This window comes from Eleutherodactylus coqui, chromosome 12 (assembly GCF_035609145.1).
Source record: "Eleutherodactylus coqui strain aEleCoq1 chromosome 12, aEleCoq1.hap1, whole genome shotgun sequence".
Taxonomy (NCBI): Eukaryota; Metazoa; Chordata; class Amphibia; order Anura; family Eleutherodactylidae; genus Eleutherodactylus; species Eleutherodactylus coqui.
In genome coordinates, this window is record NC_089848.1 from 1,740,897 (window position 1) to 1,757,989 (window position 17,093).

General features: G+C 48.8%; 1 protein-coding gene across 5 annotated transcripts in view; it reads left to right on the top strand.

Annotated features, from left to right (window-relative positions):
* DDC (dopa decarboxylase) overlaps positions 1-17,093 on the top strand; it is a 152,641-nt gene that overhangs the window by 21,555 nt on the left and 113,993 nt on the right. For all 5 annotated transcript variants that reach the window (XM_066585026.1, XM_066585025.1, XM_066585028.1 and 2 more), the window contains 2 exons: positions 7,816-7,929; positions 8,194-8,313. In XM_066585026.1, the coding sequence (XP_066441123.1) occupies positions 7,816-7,929; positions 8,194-8,313 (234 nt within the window). The remainder of the gene's footprint in view (positions 1-7,815; positions 7,930-8,193; positions 8,314-17,093) is intronic.

The following is a 17,093-nucleotide window of genomic DNA, read 5'->3' on the forward strand; positions in this document are numbered from 1 at the left end:
AGTAATGAAAGTGTGACCCCTGAGACAGAAAAGGGCCGGAACGTGCCGCGAGGGGCATATACGTGTAGGCCCTGCATGACAGGGTTTGCCGGGAACAAGAAAGTTAGGATAGGGTTAACTGTAAAGGTGAGGGGAGTGATTGTTAGGAAGTAGTTTAAAGGGATTGGTTAGTGAGAAAAGAAGGGGGGGGGGAATTGCAGGGGGGGGGGGTTAGTTATAAAAAGGGGCATTTGGGCGGGAGCGCCATCTTTTGAACGTTTTCAGAGAGAGAGAAACGTTTCAGAGAAAGTGAGAGAGAGAGAGAATAGATAGCGGAGCCGGTAGAGAAGTTTTATCGGCAGCGGAGCGGAGCTAGTGTTTGCGGAGGACCCAGCTGGGAAGAGCGGTAGCGGAGTGAGCGCCGAGTACAGAGAAGAACAGGTTACCGGGATGTCAGCGGTGGAAGCAGCCTTAGCGATCCTCCGGGCAGCGGCGGTGAATCATCCCCCGGGGTGGCTGCAGGCTCAGATGACAGGAGCGGAGAGAGGTGAGCCTGCAGCAGCCAGCGGAGACGGAGCCCCGGCAAGGCGCGCGCGTGCGCGCAGGACACGTCCTCCGGCTAGGTTAATAGCCGAGGAGGCGGAGCCCAGGACCCGGCGCAGGGTTAGGAGCCCCTCCGGGGACCCTCTGGCCGGTCGCTCATCACCCACAGCCAGGGTGGCTGGGGACAGACCGGCCAGGAGGAATCCGAGACAACGCCCGGGTCCAACGGCCGGCCGCAGGTCTCGCTCTCCTCGGGGGGCGGGGCTTGCCCGGCCAGACGCCATCTTAGACGGAGAGGACACGGCTACCCCCCAGGGTGAAGTGCCGGCCCGGGGGGGGGCCAGGCAGCGAGAGAGAGGTCGAAGCGCGGTAGGAGCCGTGCGTCGCTTTGAAAATCCGCCCAGGGCAACGGGGAGCTCGTCCGAGCGCCCCCAGGTTTCGGACTTGGTGCAGGGAGCAGGATTGTTTCATCAGCAGGAAGATCCGCCGAGGGCTACGGGGAGCTTGTCGGAGCGCCCCAGGGATTTATTTCCAGGAGTGCATTGCGAGGTGGCAGGAGGTAGTCGGCAGGTCAGGTCGGCCATCTTCGTGCCACTACCAGACGGGCGCCAAGTGGGCCCGGAGCAGTTAAACGATCCGGAGCAACGGCAGCGAGAGAGCCTTTTTCCCTACCAGCGGGACGAGACGGCGGCTGGCGCAAGTCGGGCGCAGGAACGACGACCGGATCCGCGGATGACGGCTGATGGGATCACAGCGCCCATGCGGCCCGGTGAGCATGAATGTTTAACACAATGCTATAATTTTGATGATATTAATCTGCCTAGGGGGAGCGGGGAGTTTATGTTAGGGGGGAGTGAGGGTAGTGCAGGTGGAGGTCAGCGGGAAGTTGAATTACGCTCGTTGTTAGGTAACATGCGGGAGATGTTGGTCCGCTGTGAGCAGGGCCTGGGTTTGGGGACTCAGACAGTTGCATCGCCAGTGGCGGCGTGGTTGTCTGAAGGGTCAAGAGGCGTTTCACAAGGAAGTGGCGCGGTAGGTGGGAGTCAAGGGGTGACTACAGGATCCGCGGTGTCGGGGGTGACTGTAGGAATTCAGACGGAGAAAGATGGGGACGCGATCCGACTGGACGATAAGGCCAGGGGTGAAGTCTATGTCTGTTTTGAGGGGCCCCTAGGGGCCCATCTAAAGAAGGAGGTTCGCGAGAAAATCTGGAGAGATGAATATGTAGAGATTTTTTCCCTCTTACCTTTGGAAAAGTTTAACTTGGACAAAGGAAAAAGGACTGATTCTAAGAAGGAGGACGAAGAAAAGAAACGGTGGCGGTTGATTCCGCAAACGTTTCAAAATTGGTTGCAAGCTTTTGCGATTTTGGCTAATGTGATAGGCGAAAAAGCCCCGGAGAATTGTTCGGGCCTTTTTTGTTATTTAGATGCGATAGCGGAAGCGTATCGCACGTATGGCGGGCAGACATGGCTTCGTTATGACGAACAGTTTCGTCAACGAAAGGCGGTCAGGCCAAGCATACGGTGGGATAATAAAGACATTGGTCTTTGGTTAAGGGTGATGGCCCCGGTCAGGTACGGGCATCCTTTTCAAGGTGGGGCCGGCGGGGCCGGCGTTGGATCAGGGGGAGGAACGGGACAGCAGGTGGGCCAACAAAATGTTAAGAAGCCCGGCGTGTGTTGGGCATTTAATGAGGGGAGATGTAAGTTTGGGGCCACCTGTCGATTCAAGCACGTCTGCTCAGTTTGCGACGGAGTGTCGCACGGAGCAGCGCGTTGTTTTAAAAGAGACAAGGCCAGAAGTGCCGGTAGTGGTGGAAAAAGGGATGACGCCGGTGATGCTACAAAGGATGGCCCCTTATCTAAGTAGATATGGGAACCGGGAGAAAAGTTCTTTATTGTTTGATGGTTTTGATGTTGGTTTTCGTATTCCCCCTCCGGGGCATGTAGTTCCTGTTACGTTAAGGAACCTGAAGTCAGCGTTGTTGCACAAGGAGGTGGTAAAAGAAAAGTTGGAGAAAGAGGTACGATTAGGGAGAATGGCGGGCCCCCTTTTTAGCTCCACCATGGGACGATTTGATTGTATCACCGCTTGGGGTGGTGCCGAAAAAAGAGCCGAACAAGTTTCGGCTTATTCAGCATCTATCCTAGCCAAAAGGGGCCTCGGTCAATGATGGGATTGACCCCGAGCTGTGTTCGGTGGATTATACCTCATTCGACACAGCGGTTAAGTGGGTTCAAAAGTTCGGTAAGGGAGCTTTGTTGGCCAAGACCGATATCGAATCGGCTTTTCGTTTGCTGCCGGTTCATCCGGAAAGTTGCAAACTGCTGGGGTGTTTTTGGGAGGGGCAGTATTACGTTGACAGATGCTTGCCCATGGGTTGTTCTATTTCTTGTGCGTATTTTGAGATGTTCAGCACATTTTTGGAATGGGTGATGCATGAGGTGTCAGGGGCGCGTTCTATTATCCATTATTTGGATGATTTTTTATGCATTGGCGAGGCAGATTCGCCCATGTGTGGCAATTTGTTAGCAACGGTTCAATGGGTGGCCAATCATTTTGGCGTCCCATTGGCTCCTGAAAAGACGGAAGGGCCAACGAAATCTTTAAGTTTTCTAGGGATTACAATTGATACCGAAGCAATGGAATTTAGGTTACCCACGGAAAAGTTAGAGGTCTTAAGGGAGGAATTGCAGAAGGCAAAGGCAGGGAAAAAGATTACATTGCAGCGGTTGCAGTCATTGTTAGGAAAGTTAAACTTTGCTGGGAGAATTATGCCCATGGGAAGAATATTTGGTAGAAGAATGGCACGAGCGACAGCAGGGGTTAAAAAGCCTCACCATTTTATAAGGGTGTCAAAGAGTTTGAAGGCTGATTTGGAGGTTTGGTTGTCCTTTCTGGAGAAGTACAACGGGAGGACCATGGTGATTGAGGAAGTGGTCGATAGTGCAGTATGTGAGTTGTTCACTGATGCAGCGGGAAGCGCCGGTTTTGGCGCATTTTTCAGGGGTCAGTGGTGTGCGGAAGCTTGGCCAGAGGAGTGGGTGACAGCGGGTTTAACAAAAAACCTAACGTTGCTTGAGTTGTTTCCGATTGTGGCTGCGGTAGTTATTTGGGGTAAATTTTTCAGAAACAAAAAAGTGATTTTTGGTTGCGATAACCTGGGGGTAGTGCAGGCTATTAATAAGGGATCGGCGTCTTCGGCTCCGGTTATTGATTTGTTGCGGCAATTGGTTCTGTCAGGGTTAACATTGAACGCTTGGTTTGTGGCTGAACACGTTCCTGGGGTAAAAAACTGCATAGCTGACTCACTCTCTCGCTTTCAGTGGGAGCGCTTTCGGACCCTGGTGCCAGAGGCGGATACGGAAGGACGGCTGTGCCCTCCGGAACTTTGGCGATTGGTCGACGTGCGGCGGAGCACCTGATCCGGGGGTCGCTGGCGGCCGGCACATTGAAAGCTTATGAGGCAGCTTGGGGAGAATGGATGCAGTGGATTGAGAATATAGGGGAGGTATATTCTGAGGAGGACCAGGTAGGGGCGTTGTTGTTATTGATAAGTGAGGCGCATGGTGCTAATTGGTCGGTGGCCAAGATCGACAGATTAATGGCGGGTTTAGCATTTGGCTTTAAACTTAGGGGTACGGAGGATATTACAAAGCGCTTTATTATATCCCAGACTTTGAAGGGTTTCAAGAAAGGGAGGAGGGTGAAGGATAGGAGGAGGCCAATTTCTTTTTCCATGTTAGAAAGGATTGGTAGGATATTGGAAGACGTTTGTTTGGATGATTCCGAAGTTGCGCTATTTCAATCGGTTTTTTCGTTTGCATTTTTTGGGGCGTTTCGCATTAGCGAGCTGGTGTCACCTAGTAAAACGACTGCTGGCGGTTTACAAAGGACAGACGTCAGTTTGAGTGAAGATAATGTTGTTATTTGGCTGACACACTCAAAAACAGATCAGATGCGAAAAGGGAAGAGGATTGTATTGGGTAGAGTGTCGGGTGCTAGGATGTGCCCCGTAACGTGTTTCATTAGCCTGATGGAAAAAGTGCCGGGCGACCAGGGTCCTTTATTCCAGCATAGGGACGGGTCTTTTGTATCTAAGTTTCAATTTGGCGCAATGCTGGGAAAAGCGTTGCAAGAATTGGGCATGGAGCGGATGGGATTTTCTTCGCATTCGTTCCGAATAGGGGCAGCTACGGAGGCATACGAGCGAGGCCTGAGCCCGGGAGTGTTACAAAAAATTGGCAGATGGAGATCCAATAGATACCGGCTGTACGTCAGGCCGGAAGGATGGTTTGGGAATGTATAATACGTAGAGATATAGTATTAAAAAAAAAAAAAAAAAAACCCTATGTTATGGATTGCATTATGATGATCATATGTAAAGTTATCCTGCTTAACGCCCCCATTTTTGTTTTCCCTCTTTTTTGTTCCTTTTTCATTGTGTTTCTTGACAGAGGGAAGCCCGGCGCTCGTGTGGATATTAGGGCACTCTTTTGTGTTTTGGGCAGCTGAGCGGGCGCAGGTTAGACCAGAAGGAAGACAGCTGGGTTTTTCCAGAAGGGAGGCCATAATCCGCTGGATGGGTACTCGGGGTATGATGTGGGGAAGGGTCATACCAGAAATCACGTCCTATGCAGAGCTTGATAGGGCTCCAGACGTTCTGGTAATACATGCAGGGGGTAATGACCTTGGGGGGCGTCCAGCCAGAGAGGTTAGGCGGGACATCCAACATGACTTTCTGCGGCTCCGTAGGGCATTCCCAGCCATGGTAATTGTATGGTCCGAAATCTTGCCCAGAAAGTCATGGAGGATGGCCAGATCAGTTCTGAAAATTAACAAAGCAAGAATAAAAATAAATAGACACATTTCAGCTTTTGTGGTTAGAAATGGAGGGGTTAAAGTTAGACATGAGATTTTGGAAGGTGGGGTAGGGGGGTATTGGTTAGATGACGGCGTACATTTAAATGACGTCGGCTGGGATATGTGGTCATTGCGTATACAAGAAGGGATAGAAAGGGCGTTGATGGTATGGAGGGCGGCGCAGACTTAGGGGGTAAGTCGTGCTGGCTGTGGCAGGCGGGGGGGGGGGGGGGGTCCTTGGAGGCAGTTTATATTGGGTGGAAGGAGTTACGGTGGGGACGGCCTCACCTGGAGTGATTATCACCCTAATGGTTTTGGTTGGGTCTGGCGCGGTGGTAGCAGGCCAGGGAAGGGGTCCCGGGTGGCCTACAATTTTATATGTTGATTGCCTCCCAGAGGGGGTTTTTGGGCATCCGAGCCGGGTGACGGTTGGAAGCCAGGTACAGTTTTGTTTCATGGATTATTATACGCCAGACCCTTATTATTATTATTATTATTATTATTATTATTATATTGGATGGGACTCCAAGGGCCTCCTTCCCCGTATAGTTTAATGGATACGGTGTTTATTTTGTGTATGTTTAATAAAGGCTGCTGTGGCCAAAATATTCCAATTAAGAAGTGGTTCGGAGATTTATTAACGGGAAAAAAAAGAGGTATGGATTTATTTAATACTGGGTGAGTCGGCCATACCCTGGTCATGACGCTAAATCCCACCACTGACATCTGACTTTGATATGACTAGTCAGGTTTTAGCCTCAACCGAAGATGTTTTTGTTTTTTTTTCTTTTAGATTTGTGGCATGTAGTCCGATGCCGAGTTTAGGACTCGCTCACATATGTGTCCCCCATATTACATGCATATCTTTCATGCACGCTTGGTGCTGAGCTCTGCTTCCAGTGACGCTGGCACGCTCTATGCTGCTTGCAGTGTGCCGGCTCCCACGTTCCAGTCGCTCTACTAATCAGTAGGACAAGTCTAGGTGTAGTGGCCCTGAGTTCGGGGTCCCTCCAGCACTGCAGGATTTGTATGTTTTGTGTATGGCTCATGTCACTGTATGTAGTGTTAAATGGAACAGTGACCGCTCTATTAACACAACAGTGCACCGAAGGGTTAATGTCCGGTAATGTCTGAAAAATGTATCGTTTTGTCTGGTTATATGTATTGGTCTATGTGCGCTTGTGGAAATGTGTCAGGTGACTGAGGGAGGAGTTGGTGTGTAGAGTTTGGAGCGTCAGAAGAGAAGAGTCTGGAAGCAAGAGGTGATGGAGTTGAAGGAGAGATGCCGGAGCTCAGCCATGGTGGAGTCTCTCCTTGTGAGAAGTCTTTCCCCTTCCAGGGCTTGGAATGCAGAGCATGCGTGGGTGTGAGCACAAGAACCGCATGTTCCCCCGCAGAACCGCAACTTAACGCAGGAGACTTCAAGCAACTACCAGGGAGCTTCAGGGGTGTCGTGCAGGGAGCTGACAGCGCCGGAGAGGTGGTGTGTGTGTGTGTGTGTGTGTGTGTGTGTGTATATGTATGTATATATATATATATATATATATATATATATATATATATATATATAGTGTGTGTGTGTAATGTAGTAATTATATACCTTTTATTTTATGCAGCTAGGGGTTATTTTAGGGGTAGGGCTTGCATTTCAAGCCCCCCCCCGGAAATCTTCGCACATTGTGCTACAAAGTCATGCGACTTTGTAGAAACACAATCACATTATCGCCGCAAGCCAATGCTGTGATATCACACGGACCATCAATGCGATATCACTGCAATTATCTCGTGTCTAAATCGCGTTGCGGCCTATGGCTGCTTTCACACAGGCTACAAAACGTGAAGCTGCGTCCCTATGGAGCCTCCTTGTTGCATCGCACAAACCTTCGATTTTCGTGCGATACATTTTTATTATTAGAAACGCCTCATAACGTTCTGGTGATAAAATGGCGGTCAGCGAAGCCACCAATCGTCACGGACTACAACATCACCTGGAGAAAGCTGCAATTCTGTAGCGCAGATGTCGCTGTCGCCCGTGTGAAAGCGGCCTTATAGCATCCCATAGATGTCCTCTTACCCCACGCAGCGAATTCATTAACCCATTAGTGTCAGGAGCTCGGGGCTTCTCACCGGTATCAGACGATGGATGTTGCAATATTTTACCGATTTGTTCTTTTCAGTTAATATAACACAAATCCGTCTTCTACTTCTAACGGATGAGTCCTCTTACAGGAAGCCGCGTCCGTGAATATTTAGGTGCGACATTAATGGGAAGCTTACGATTAGTGATCTAATAATGCGTGTATCTGATGTCCTGGTCCCTGCTGAGGTCTAATTACAATCGTGATTCAGGTTGTCTCTTTCTGTGAATGTTCTGCACAAACCCAAATCTGTCATAATGATACATTGTTGCGGTTTGTGTTCCTTCAGGTTACGCACTGGCACAGCCCCTATTTTTTTGCTTATTTCCCGACTGCAAACTCCTACCCAGCGATGCTCGCTGACATGTTGTGCGGGGCGATAGGATGCATTGGCTTCTCCTGGGTAAGTTTGACTGTTGTCCTTGACAGACGTATGTAATGTGTCCGTAGCCTCTAGACCCGAGATTACAGAGGGTGCGCAGATGTGAGAACGATTCTGGCATGTTTGCTTTGTGAGGCGGACTGAGTTTCCCCCACTTTGGGGGAAAAAGCGCTTTATAGAGCCACAAATGTGGTGATTTCTTTCCCCCCTCTATTATGTACAAGCAGGATCTTCATGGTTATTCTATCTTCCTGTAGATTTTATATCAATTTTTTTTATTTCAAGGCCTCAAGTCCGGCGTGCACGGAGCTGGAAACAGTCATGTTAGACTGGCTGGGGAAGATGATTGGTTTGCCTGAACAGTTTTTAGCTGGCAGTAAAGGTGAAGGCGGAGGAGTAATTCAGGTAAGAAATGACACTTTTAAACAATTGGGACCTTAAAGGTGTCTCATTAAATTCTTTAATATGAGGAACCCGACGCATAGTCCTAAAGCCATATGCCCAGTCGGTGCTTTGGTGGCCAGACGTGGTTCTCCGGCCTCCTGCAGATGCCGTTGTGCACTAGTGGTCGCACAAGAGAGGATAAACAATCCCTGTTCGTATGCTGTTAGGACACAGCGGGTGCCCACTTAGCACTCCTATTACCAGCTGCTCTCATCCTGGTGGTCCGGAGGTCCGTGAATGGACATCCTGGAATATATTTTTGCCTGCAAAGGACACTGAAGGGAAAGATGTGCGGCTGGTCGTAGCTTTCCCTGACAACCAGCTGACTGCCGGGGGCACCAAGAGTGGGAGTTGGGGAGATCAGCCGTGTTGCCCCAAGCCCTGAAATGTTTATAATAAAATATTACGTTCTTCATTTCACGGTCACATGACGTAAACTTTGATCTTAAATATCTAAAAAAAAGATGGGGAATAAAATGTGTGATCAGGTAAAGACTGTCCCTCCTCCTCGGGGTAAGTCTGATTTGGGGTCGGCTTTGGGAACAGGAGTAAAAAAAAATCTGAAAGTAGCGAACATCACATTGAATGAAGCACTTGTTTAGGAAATACTTCATTCCAGAATGGCATATAATGATAGATACAACTATGGGGACAAGTTACAGGTCGGCGTCTTCTGTGGGGTTCTGTGCTTCGGGCGGCTGTAGCAGTTATTATGTAGCTTCGCCCAGTGGTAGTACATGGGTCAATCTTATTTCTTCATCCCGAATGAAACCATGTGATTGATACTTTGATATTTACCGTTTGCTGGAACTAATTCTGTAGCTTTTTTAATAAAAGTTTATTTTCAATTATTATACAACATCAAAAATAAGTGAACATTTGAGTCACAAAAATGAAGGCTCGGATTATTGGTGGGTGAGGATTATATGTCCTGCTCTACAGGAGGGGGACCCTGATCTGCAAGATCTCCGTTATCCTAGACAACCATTCCAATGGAATAAGGCCCGTCATTGTAAGAGACGCAGTTATAGGACGTCACATCATACATGTTACCCTCCAGAGGACTAGAGGAGAGCCGGCACAAGTAACACTGGGGCAGGAGAGGGAACACTGCGGCATAGGGGAGCATTAATACATCAGGAGCCCCGCTATGGCTTTACAGTAAATGTCTTTTATTACATTTTTCAATAAACACCCCCCCCCCCCCCACCTTCCGTTTCCCACAATAAACAGGAGTTGTGAAGCTGGTGTACACCCATAAAATAGATTTAATGTCCATATTGGCCTGTTTTGTCACAGCTGTGCCGCTCACCCCTCCCATATGGTTATTACAAGTGCAGCGGATGAGGAGTCATTGCTAGATGGATAGGAAGCAGTGCAGCGGGTTAATTAGCCTAGACCTATTCTCAGTGTGAAGCTGCCAATCCCAGAACCGTTAACCATTTATCCCCCAGTCTTTCATATTTACGTACAGCATTTCTTCAGTCCAGTTTTATGTAAAACGTCTGGTGTTCTACGGATCCACTAGATCACATAGAGATAAGACAGACGGTGCACATCACTCAATGATCATTTAGGAATATACTGCAAGAGCTCCATCCGGTGTCCTTCAAGCGGACGGATGTCCATTTCCCACTTCTCTTTCAAGGTAGATAGGGACAGCTCAATAAAAGATTCTATGAAGTCCCGATCGTGCCGCTCTTGTACTCGCGTCGCCTATTAGTTCTGCTGCGGTCAATCTCATAACTTGCATATTAGCAGACCGTGTTTCTGCACAAAGCGTGTCTAAACTGTAGAGCTTTATGGAACTATGAATGTGAACTTGGTTTGAAGTTGATCAAATAGTGTAAAGACCATCAGTATATGCTTGATCCGTCTCACGCCAGTAATCCAAGCCTTCCACACGGTTAAGCTCCATCAATCAGAGACCCCCCAAATGGGTGTAAGTAGTACAGCCCACCGCTCCATCATCTTCCTCACCTTCCACACAAATGGTATACATGCTGTATTTATTAATATGTTTCCTCAGATTCCCATCCCTTAAAGTGCGACTGAGAGGCTAAATAATAGAAGTATGGCTTGGGACCCGGCTGTCTCCCCTCATCCTTTGCAACTGCAATGTATAAGATTCCTGAACAGACTATTGACCCTATAAAAAGTCCGCCGTTGTATGGCGATCGGAGAGTTGTGCACCTGTGGCATCCATACAATTTTAGTTAAATCTGTTCTCCCCACCAATAACCAGGACAATTTACACCACAATTTACAGCTCACTGGTGTCAGAAGCGTAATAGAAGAGCAGTGATATTTAGTTTTTCATAGTCTTGTCCACGTATACCACGATTTTCTCTTCCAGAGGTATTCACTTAAACCCATAACATACCTATGTGAACCTCTGGATCATCATGGGTTCTATTGCCAAGCCAAATAACAAGGGGATAATGACCCTCATTGACTCATACCCATATTCAGCCAAAATAGCTGTAGAGCTAGCCCTGCATTCCAAAGAAAAAACTGAAAATATCCAAAAATAAATCACCACACAGTACATGGCTAGCCCCGATCCTGGTCTTCAGCACTGCATCCATTACTCAGTCACTATCTGCACTTCAACCAATGACAGAGGAAGAAGTCTCCACAGACTGCTTTCCTCTGCTCGCCCCACCACCTGCACCAGTGAGCCTCTTCCCTCACACCTCCTCCGGTCCCTCTCCCTGGCTGTCATTACTCACCTCACCACCATCTTCAATGTTTCTCTGACCTCTGGCATCTACCCCTCCTCATTCAAGCACTCCATCATATCTTTTCTTGGGGTCACATTGGACTCTGACTTCTCCTTTACCCTCCCACATCCAATCTCTGGCCCGAACATGCCACCTGCACCTCAGGAATATTGCAAAAATTTGTCTGTTCCTCACCATGGACACTCATCGTCCTCATCCACTCCCGACTCAACTACTGCAACTCGCTGCTGATTGGCCTTCCGCACACCAGACTCTCCCCTCTCCAATCCATACTTAATGCGGCAGCCAGACTCCTCTTTCTATCCAGCTGCTTCTCAGACACCTCTGCACTATGCCAGTCGCTGCACTGGCTGCCCATCCACTAGAAAACTCGATTCACACTCCTTACCCTCATCCATAAAGCTCTCTGTATTTGCTGTACATCGCTTCCCTTTCGTCCATACATCACGCAGCCCGTGCACTCTGTTCCGCTAACACTCAGACTAAACGCCCCCCTAATCCGAACCTCACATGCTGGCCTCCAGGACCTCTCTAGAGCAGTACCGGTCCACTGGAATGCTCTACCCCAAGACATCCGGACAATCCCCTGACGCACAGCCTTTCACGTGTGCCCTGAAAACAAACACACCTCTTCAAAGAAGCATACCAAACCTCCTGATCTAACCCCCTCACCCCCTTACCTCCCGGCGCTCCTGCCATCCATGCCTGGACTTTGATCTATCTACGGCACCCCACACTTCTCCACTTTGCCTACAGTGTACATCTCCCACCCCTGTACCTCCTACATCACCCTCTCCATGTTGTATGTAAGCTCGCTGGAGCAGCCCCCCATCCCCTTTTATTCCTAATGACTGATTACTACCTGTATTTGTTGTGTCATCTATGTCCCTCTGTGTTTTGAAAGCGCTGCAGAATACGTTGGCGCTCTACAAATAGTTTATTAAGATTCAGAAGACCGCCTCCCATTAATCTGGATACAGGCTGTAGGATCACATAAGAGTTGACCCAAGATAGAGATTTCTGCCCAAACCTCACAGCTTTTAACAGTGCCCAAAGATATGCCCACTCCACACTATATCAAATACCTTATATAGAATATAATGATCTACTGGAATTTGTGAACTTGACATAGACCCGATGAATATTAAGAGCTGCGGATTGCACTGGTATGAACCAATGAAGACACAAAACTGCTGAGTCTGGTGGCCAGGACTTTAGCAAAAATGTTCATGTCTACGGGAAATAAGGACATAGATCTTTACCAATCGGGCAATAATGGGCCCTTCCCAAGTTTACGGAGAACTATCATAACTGCGTGCTTCATGGACATGGGAAGCTGCTGCTGTTCTGTAGCATCTAGGACCTAATCCGGCCTGGAGGCATAGGTGCTCTCTGCACTCTCTCCACAGCGTACATTGGGGACAGCGTTACTTTTCCAAATTCTGAAGCCGGGTCTCAGTATTCCCAGGGGTCGGTACCTTCCACCTTTTCAGGCAGGCCGACAAAACGGACGTTATTCCCGTGTGATTGTCCTCTGTCTTATTAAGGAGCCTATTGAGCATTTGGGTCGGTGTCTGAACATCTCTTTGCCCAGGGGCATCTTGGTCCTCTAAAGCGCTCACACTTCCCTCCACCGCACTGGTCAGCTCGGATGCTTTTTGCATATCTTGGCTTATAAGTTCATGCTCTCTTGTAAGGACCCTATTTGTAGAGTTGGTGCAGAGTTACTTTGTAATGGCCAGGAGGGTATCTTGCAATGAAGGTTCTTTTGTGCTCGGTTTTCTCAGTCTGACTTGGGAGGATATGTGTCGTTGAGGGAGCGCCAGACAAAAAATGGATTAAAAAACATCTCACCTGGTATAGACTGCTGGCACCCTAGAGTACCAGTGGTCTCACCTAGGGATTGGTTTCTGTGTGGTCCTATGTCCAATGGCATCCACTTCTCCAGGGGAAAGCTGCTGGAATTCCTGGGGTTCACCAAATATAGGGCGCCCCCATACAAAGAAGGAAAAAAATGATTCAATAAATTCCTGCGCTCTCCCCATGGGCTCGCACAATACATGCACTTTCAGATTGATAACTTACTTTGAAGGAGGGGGTTATGGCGTCCACTATTCCTCCTCCTATTTCCAATCATCTCCGCAAAAGTTTAAACGTCGAATGGCTGATTCAGGAAACAATCTCTCCTTTATTCCACATATAAAAGCACTTGGCACAGCCGGGTGTAACAAGGCAACGCGTTTCGGTACTTCAAGTACCTTTTTCAAGCCCTGATTACAGGTACAAATTACACATATATATATATATATATATATATATAGTAGTTTACCTACTGACAGGCTCACTGTGGAGAATCGCGGCTAATCGCAGCATGCTGCGACTTAAAACCCATGAGTGGAGCATCGCTATGATCCTCCGCTCGTGGACGCCGGCGCTGCGCTCTCCATAGTCTATTTTACATGGAGAGTCTGCAGCGTTTCCCGGTAGCTGCGGTCTGGATGATATCGGGAATCCCCACAAGCTGCTGAGAATAATGCGGTCCGCTGATCGCTGTTGCTGATTTTAACCCATTAAAGACTAAGCACCATATATTTACAGCGCTTGCTCCTGGGCTCTAGACCCGGCCATTGTAAATATACAGCACGGGTTTAAAGCCCCAAACTAGCAGGAGCGAGTCAGGCCAGGGGCGTAACTATAGGCGGGGGGTGCGGTGGCAACGGGCCCCGGAGCCCGATAGTTTTGCTATAGTCATGCTCCAACATGTCAAGTCATTTAAACTGCAGCTTCCCTCCCTGGCTGACAACCATTATGTTATATCGGCACAAAGTGCGGCGCTTCATGTAATGGCGTTCCTCTTCTCGCTCCAGACGCTGATGACCGGCAGCCGCTCGGGAGGCGGCATTATTGACATTCTGGACAGCCGGCGTCTTCACGTATTGTCAGGCATTTCACACTATTGATTTTCTAATTCCCTGAACTTACAAGAGGGCAGAAATCCCAAGCGCTGTGACTGGAAGAGGCTGCGAGCGTTTACCGCGCCGCTGTGGTCGCTCTTCATAGACTGTCGCCTGGGAAATTGCCATGTAATTGTATTTACAAACCTGCATCTTCCGAGGTGTCATTATCAGCCGCCGTCTGAGGCGCCACTTGAAACAAGATGAAAGCGAGCGCTCCGTGAAAGGCCGCGGTCTTCACCATAGCAACGGCAATTAACGCTTTCACTTCTCACTTATTGGTAACACTCAGCTTTGGCTTTACATAGAGACCAATAGGAATCTGTAGGTTTTCTGCGTGTCATTTAGTTCTGATGACTTCTTCAGTATGAAGTGGCATCACTCTATGCTCCATATTAAAGCGGTTGGGGCCAACGCCACCGGGCACTGGAGGGTTAACGCACTGCGGCAGTAAAGAACAGTGTGCAATTATCAATGGTAACAAAAAGGTTCACATCCAACACATCTGCGAGTCATCGGGACACGCCGCTGGTTCTCAAATCCGCCTTTTGGTGACCGCCGCGGTTTATACGATAATTCATATGAAATAGAAGAAATACATCGGAGTAAACGGGTGGGGGGGGGGGGCAGATCAGGCGGTCCACGGGTGCCAGATATACCACAAGGCTGACTTCACACCGGCGAGTGAGACATCAGGCCGTGAATCACAGTCCAATATGGCGCTCGCCAACTTGCGATTTCGCTACGGATGCGAGAAGTTTTTATTTCAGAACTGCCTTCCGTCACTTCGGGGTAGAAGCGATCCTCTGTCGCGGTTCACAGAGGAAGATCACGGACATTCTCCCATTATTTTCAGGGGGTAAACCCTGCATCGCATGAGGCCGCGGCCCCATTGCAGACTATAGGAGGTGCAATGTGAGAGCGCGCACAACATAGGATGTGCCGCCATTTGTTTCTCGCATTGCGATGCAGGGACGACTCACTTAAGTGTATGACGCCATTCAAAAGAAGGGGGTTCATATTGGTGTCAGATTTGTGTGTCTCGCAAGGTACATATCACGAACAAATCTCGCCGGATTTTCTCGCCGGTGTGAAGCTGGCCTAACACTTAGAACCTGCAGATCCTACTGAACCTAAATTGTATCCTGACTAGAGATGAGCGAACGTACTCGGTAAGGGCGATTTCGCGATCGAGCACCGCGATTTTTGAGTACTTCACTACTCGGGTGAAAAGTACTCGGGGGCGCTGTGGGGCGGGGGGTTGCAGAGGGGAGTGGGGGGGGGGGGGAGGGAGAGAGAGAAAGCTCCCACCTGTTCCGCGCTGCAACCCCCCGCCCCACAGCGCCCCCGAGTACTTTTCACCCGAGTAGTGAAGTACTCGAAAATCGCGGTGCTCGATTGCGAAATCGCCCTTACCGAGTACGTTCGCTCATCTCTAATCCTGACACATCCGGTTCTTCGTTCTCAAGGATTCACCCTATTTTTTAGCCTCCACCTCAGTTTTATATAGTTTTCATCCGGTTGCTGGGGAGCAGCAAAACCAAAAATCAGGCATTGTCTACTATACTTACCTCCCTGACCGCCGCGCTTGTTCAGCTCCGGGCGCGACTCTCCTGCTGCGTCATCCTCTCCTGTCGTTAATTGTTATGTGGGCAGCTGCCATGCAAGGGTTCCCCATCTGATGTCCATCCGCTCTCATACAGGTGCTTCAAAAAACGCTGCGGGTTTAATGCTGCGTTTACTACGTTTCCAGCGCTGTTATAAACGCGGCCGTGCTGATAATGCCAGAACTGAAAAACGCAGCTGAAAACGCAGTAACCGCATTCCACCACGTTTTGAGCAGCGCTGAGAACTCCCCCAATTCATTTCAATAGGCAAAGGATCACGTTGTAAAACACAGTAAGGCATGAGAATAGAACAGACGGCACTTGAAGTACGCTGCGTTTTAACGCTTGTCTAAGAAGCCCCATTGAAATCAATGTGTATAGAAATATGTGGGGAAACGCCAGATGGGTCTTTAAAAGATTGATGTAAAGAAAACGCTCCCCTAGGAGGTATTGACTCACCTGGTGCCGAACGGGGATCCCTGCTCTGGGGATCCCTGCTCTGGGGATTCACCCGCTCAGCACCTGTAGCTCAGGGCGCTTGGTATATAGGCAGAAGTTACTCCTGGTCTGTGGGGTCCAAGAATATAGGTGGCAGCGTGAGGAGACCCAAACACTAATAAGTGGAAGGGTAGCAGTCCCAAAGAGAAGAAGGGACTGCCAAAGCCGTGAAAAAAGCCTCCGCACTCTGAACTTCTTATTTAGGATTATTTCTCCACAAGCACTTAGATTCTATGGCGGTCCCTTCTTCCCATAAAAATCAACCGTAATGATTGACAGCGTCTAACCAGCCCGTGTGGGAGTGGCCTTAGTGGGTCAGCTGACCTCCGTGCTCAGCCTAGCCTTGTGTAGAAGAGGAGGGTCTTACTGGGTAGCTTGGCTTTTGAAGTATTTTTGGATTCTGCAGTGCGGTGCTGGTGATAGTTCAATGTGCATTTACAGCAGATATTCCTTGTTTAGGATCTAGCACCTTCTTGTCTGGTTTGCTGCTCCTGCGCTTAATAATCCAGTCTTGTTTCCTTGTATCGCTTTTTATCGCCTTCATCCATATTTGTATCTCTGTAGCCTTGGTTCCTTATTCTGCTAGTTTATGTAGCTTTTGTCCCACTTCTTCTGCCCTCTTGTGAGTGGTTTTCTGATCTACAGTGTGAATAACGTTAGCAGTCTGACAGTAATATAGCGGGTCTGAGATCTGATATAAATATGGGGTTTGAAATCAATTTAGAGCTGTGATCTAGGGTTTTATATTAATAGAAGGACTATATGTAACTTCCCCTTTTTATATACGCCGCACACTGCCCATAATGAGAGGACTGCGCGCATGCATGCAATGAAGGGAAGGTACACAAAAACAAAAGAAAAAACACCTGGACATAATCGGCACAGAACTGGCGTCGGTTCATACCTGAAGAGACGACCACTATTACATGGGTAAGTGC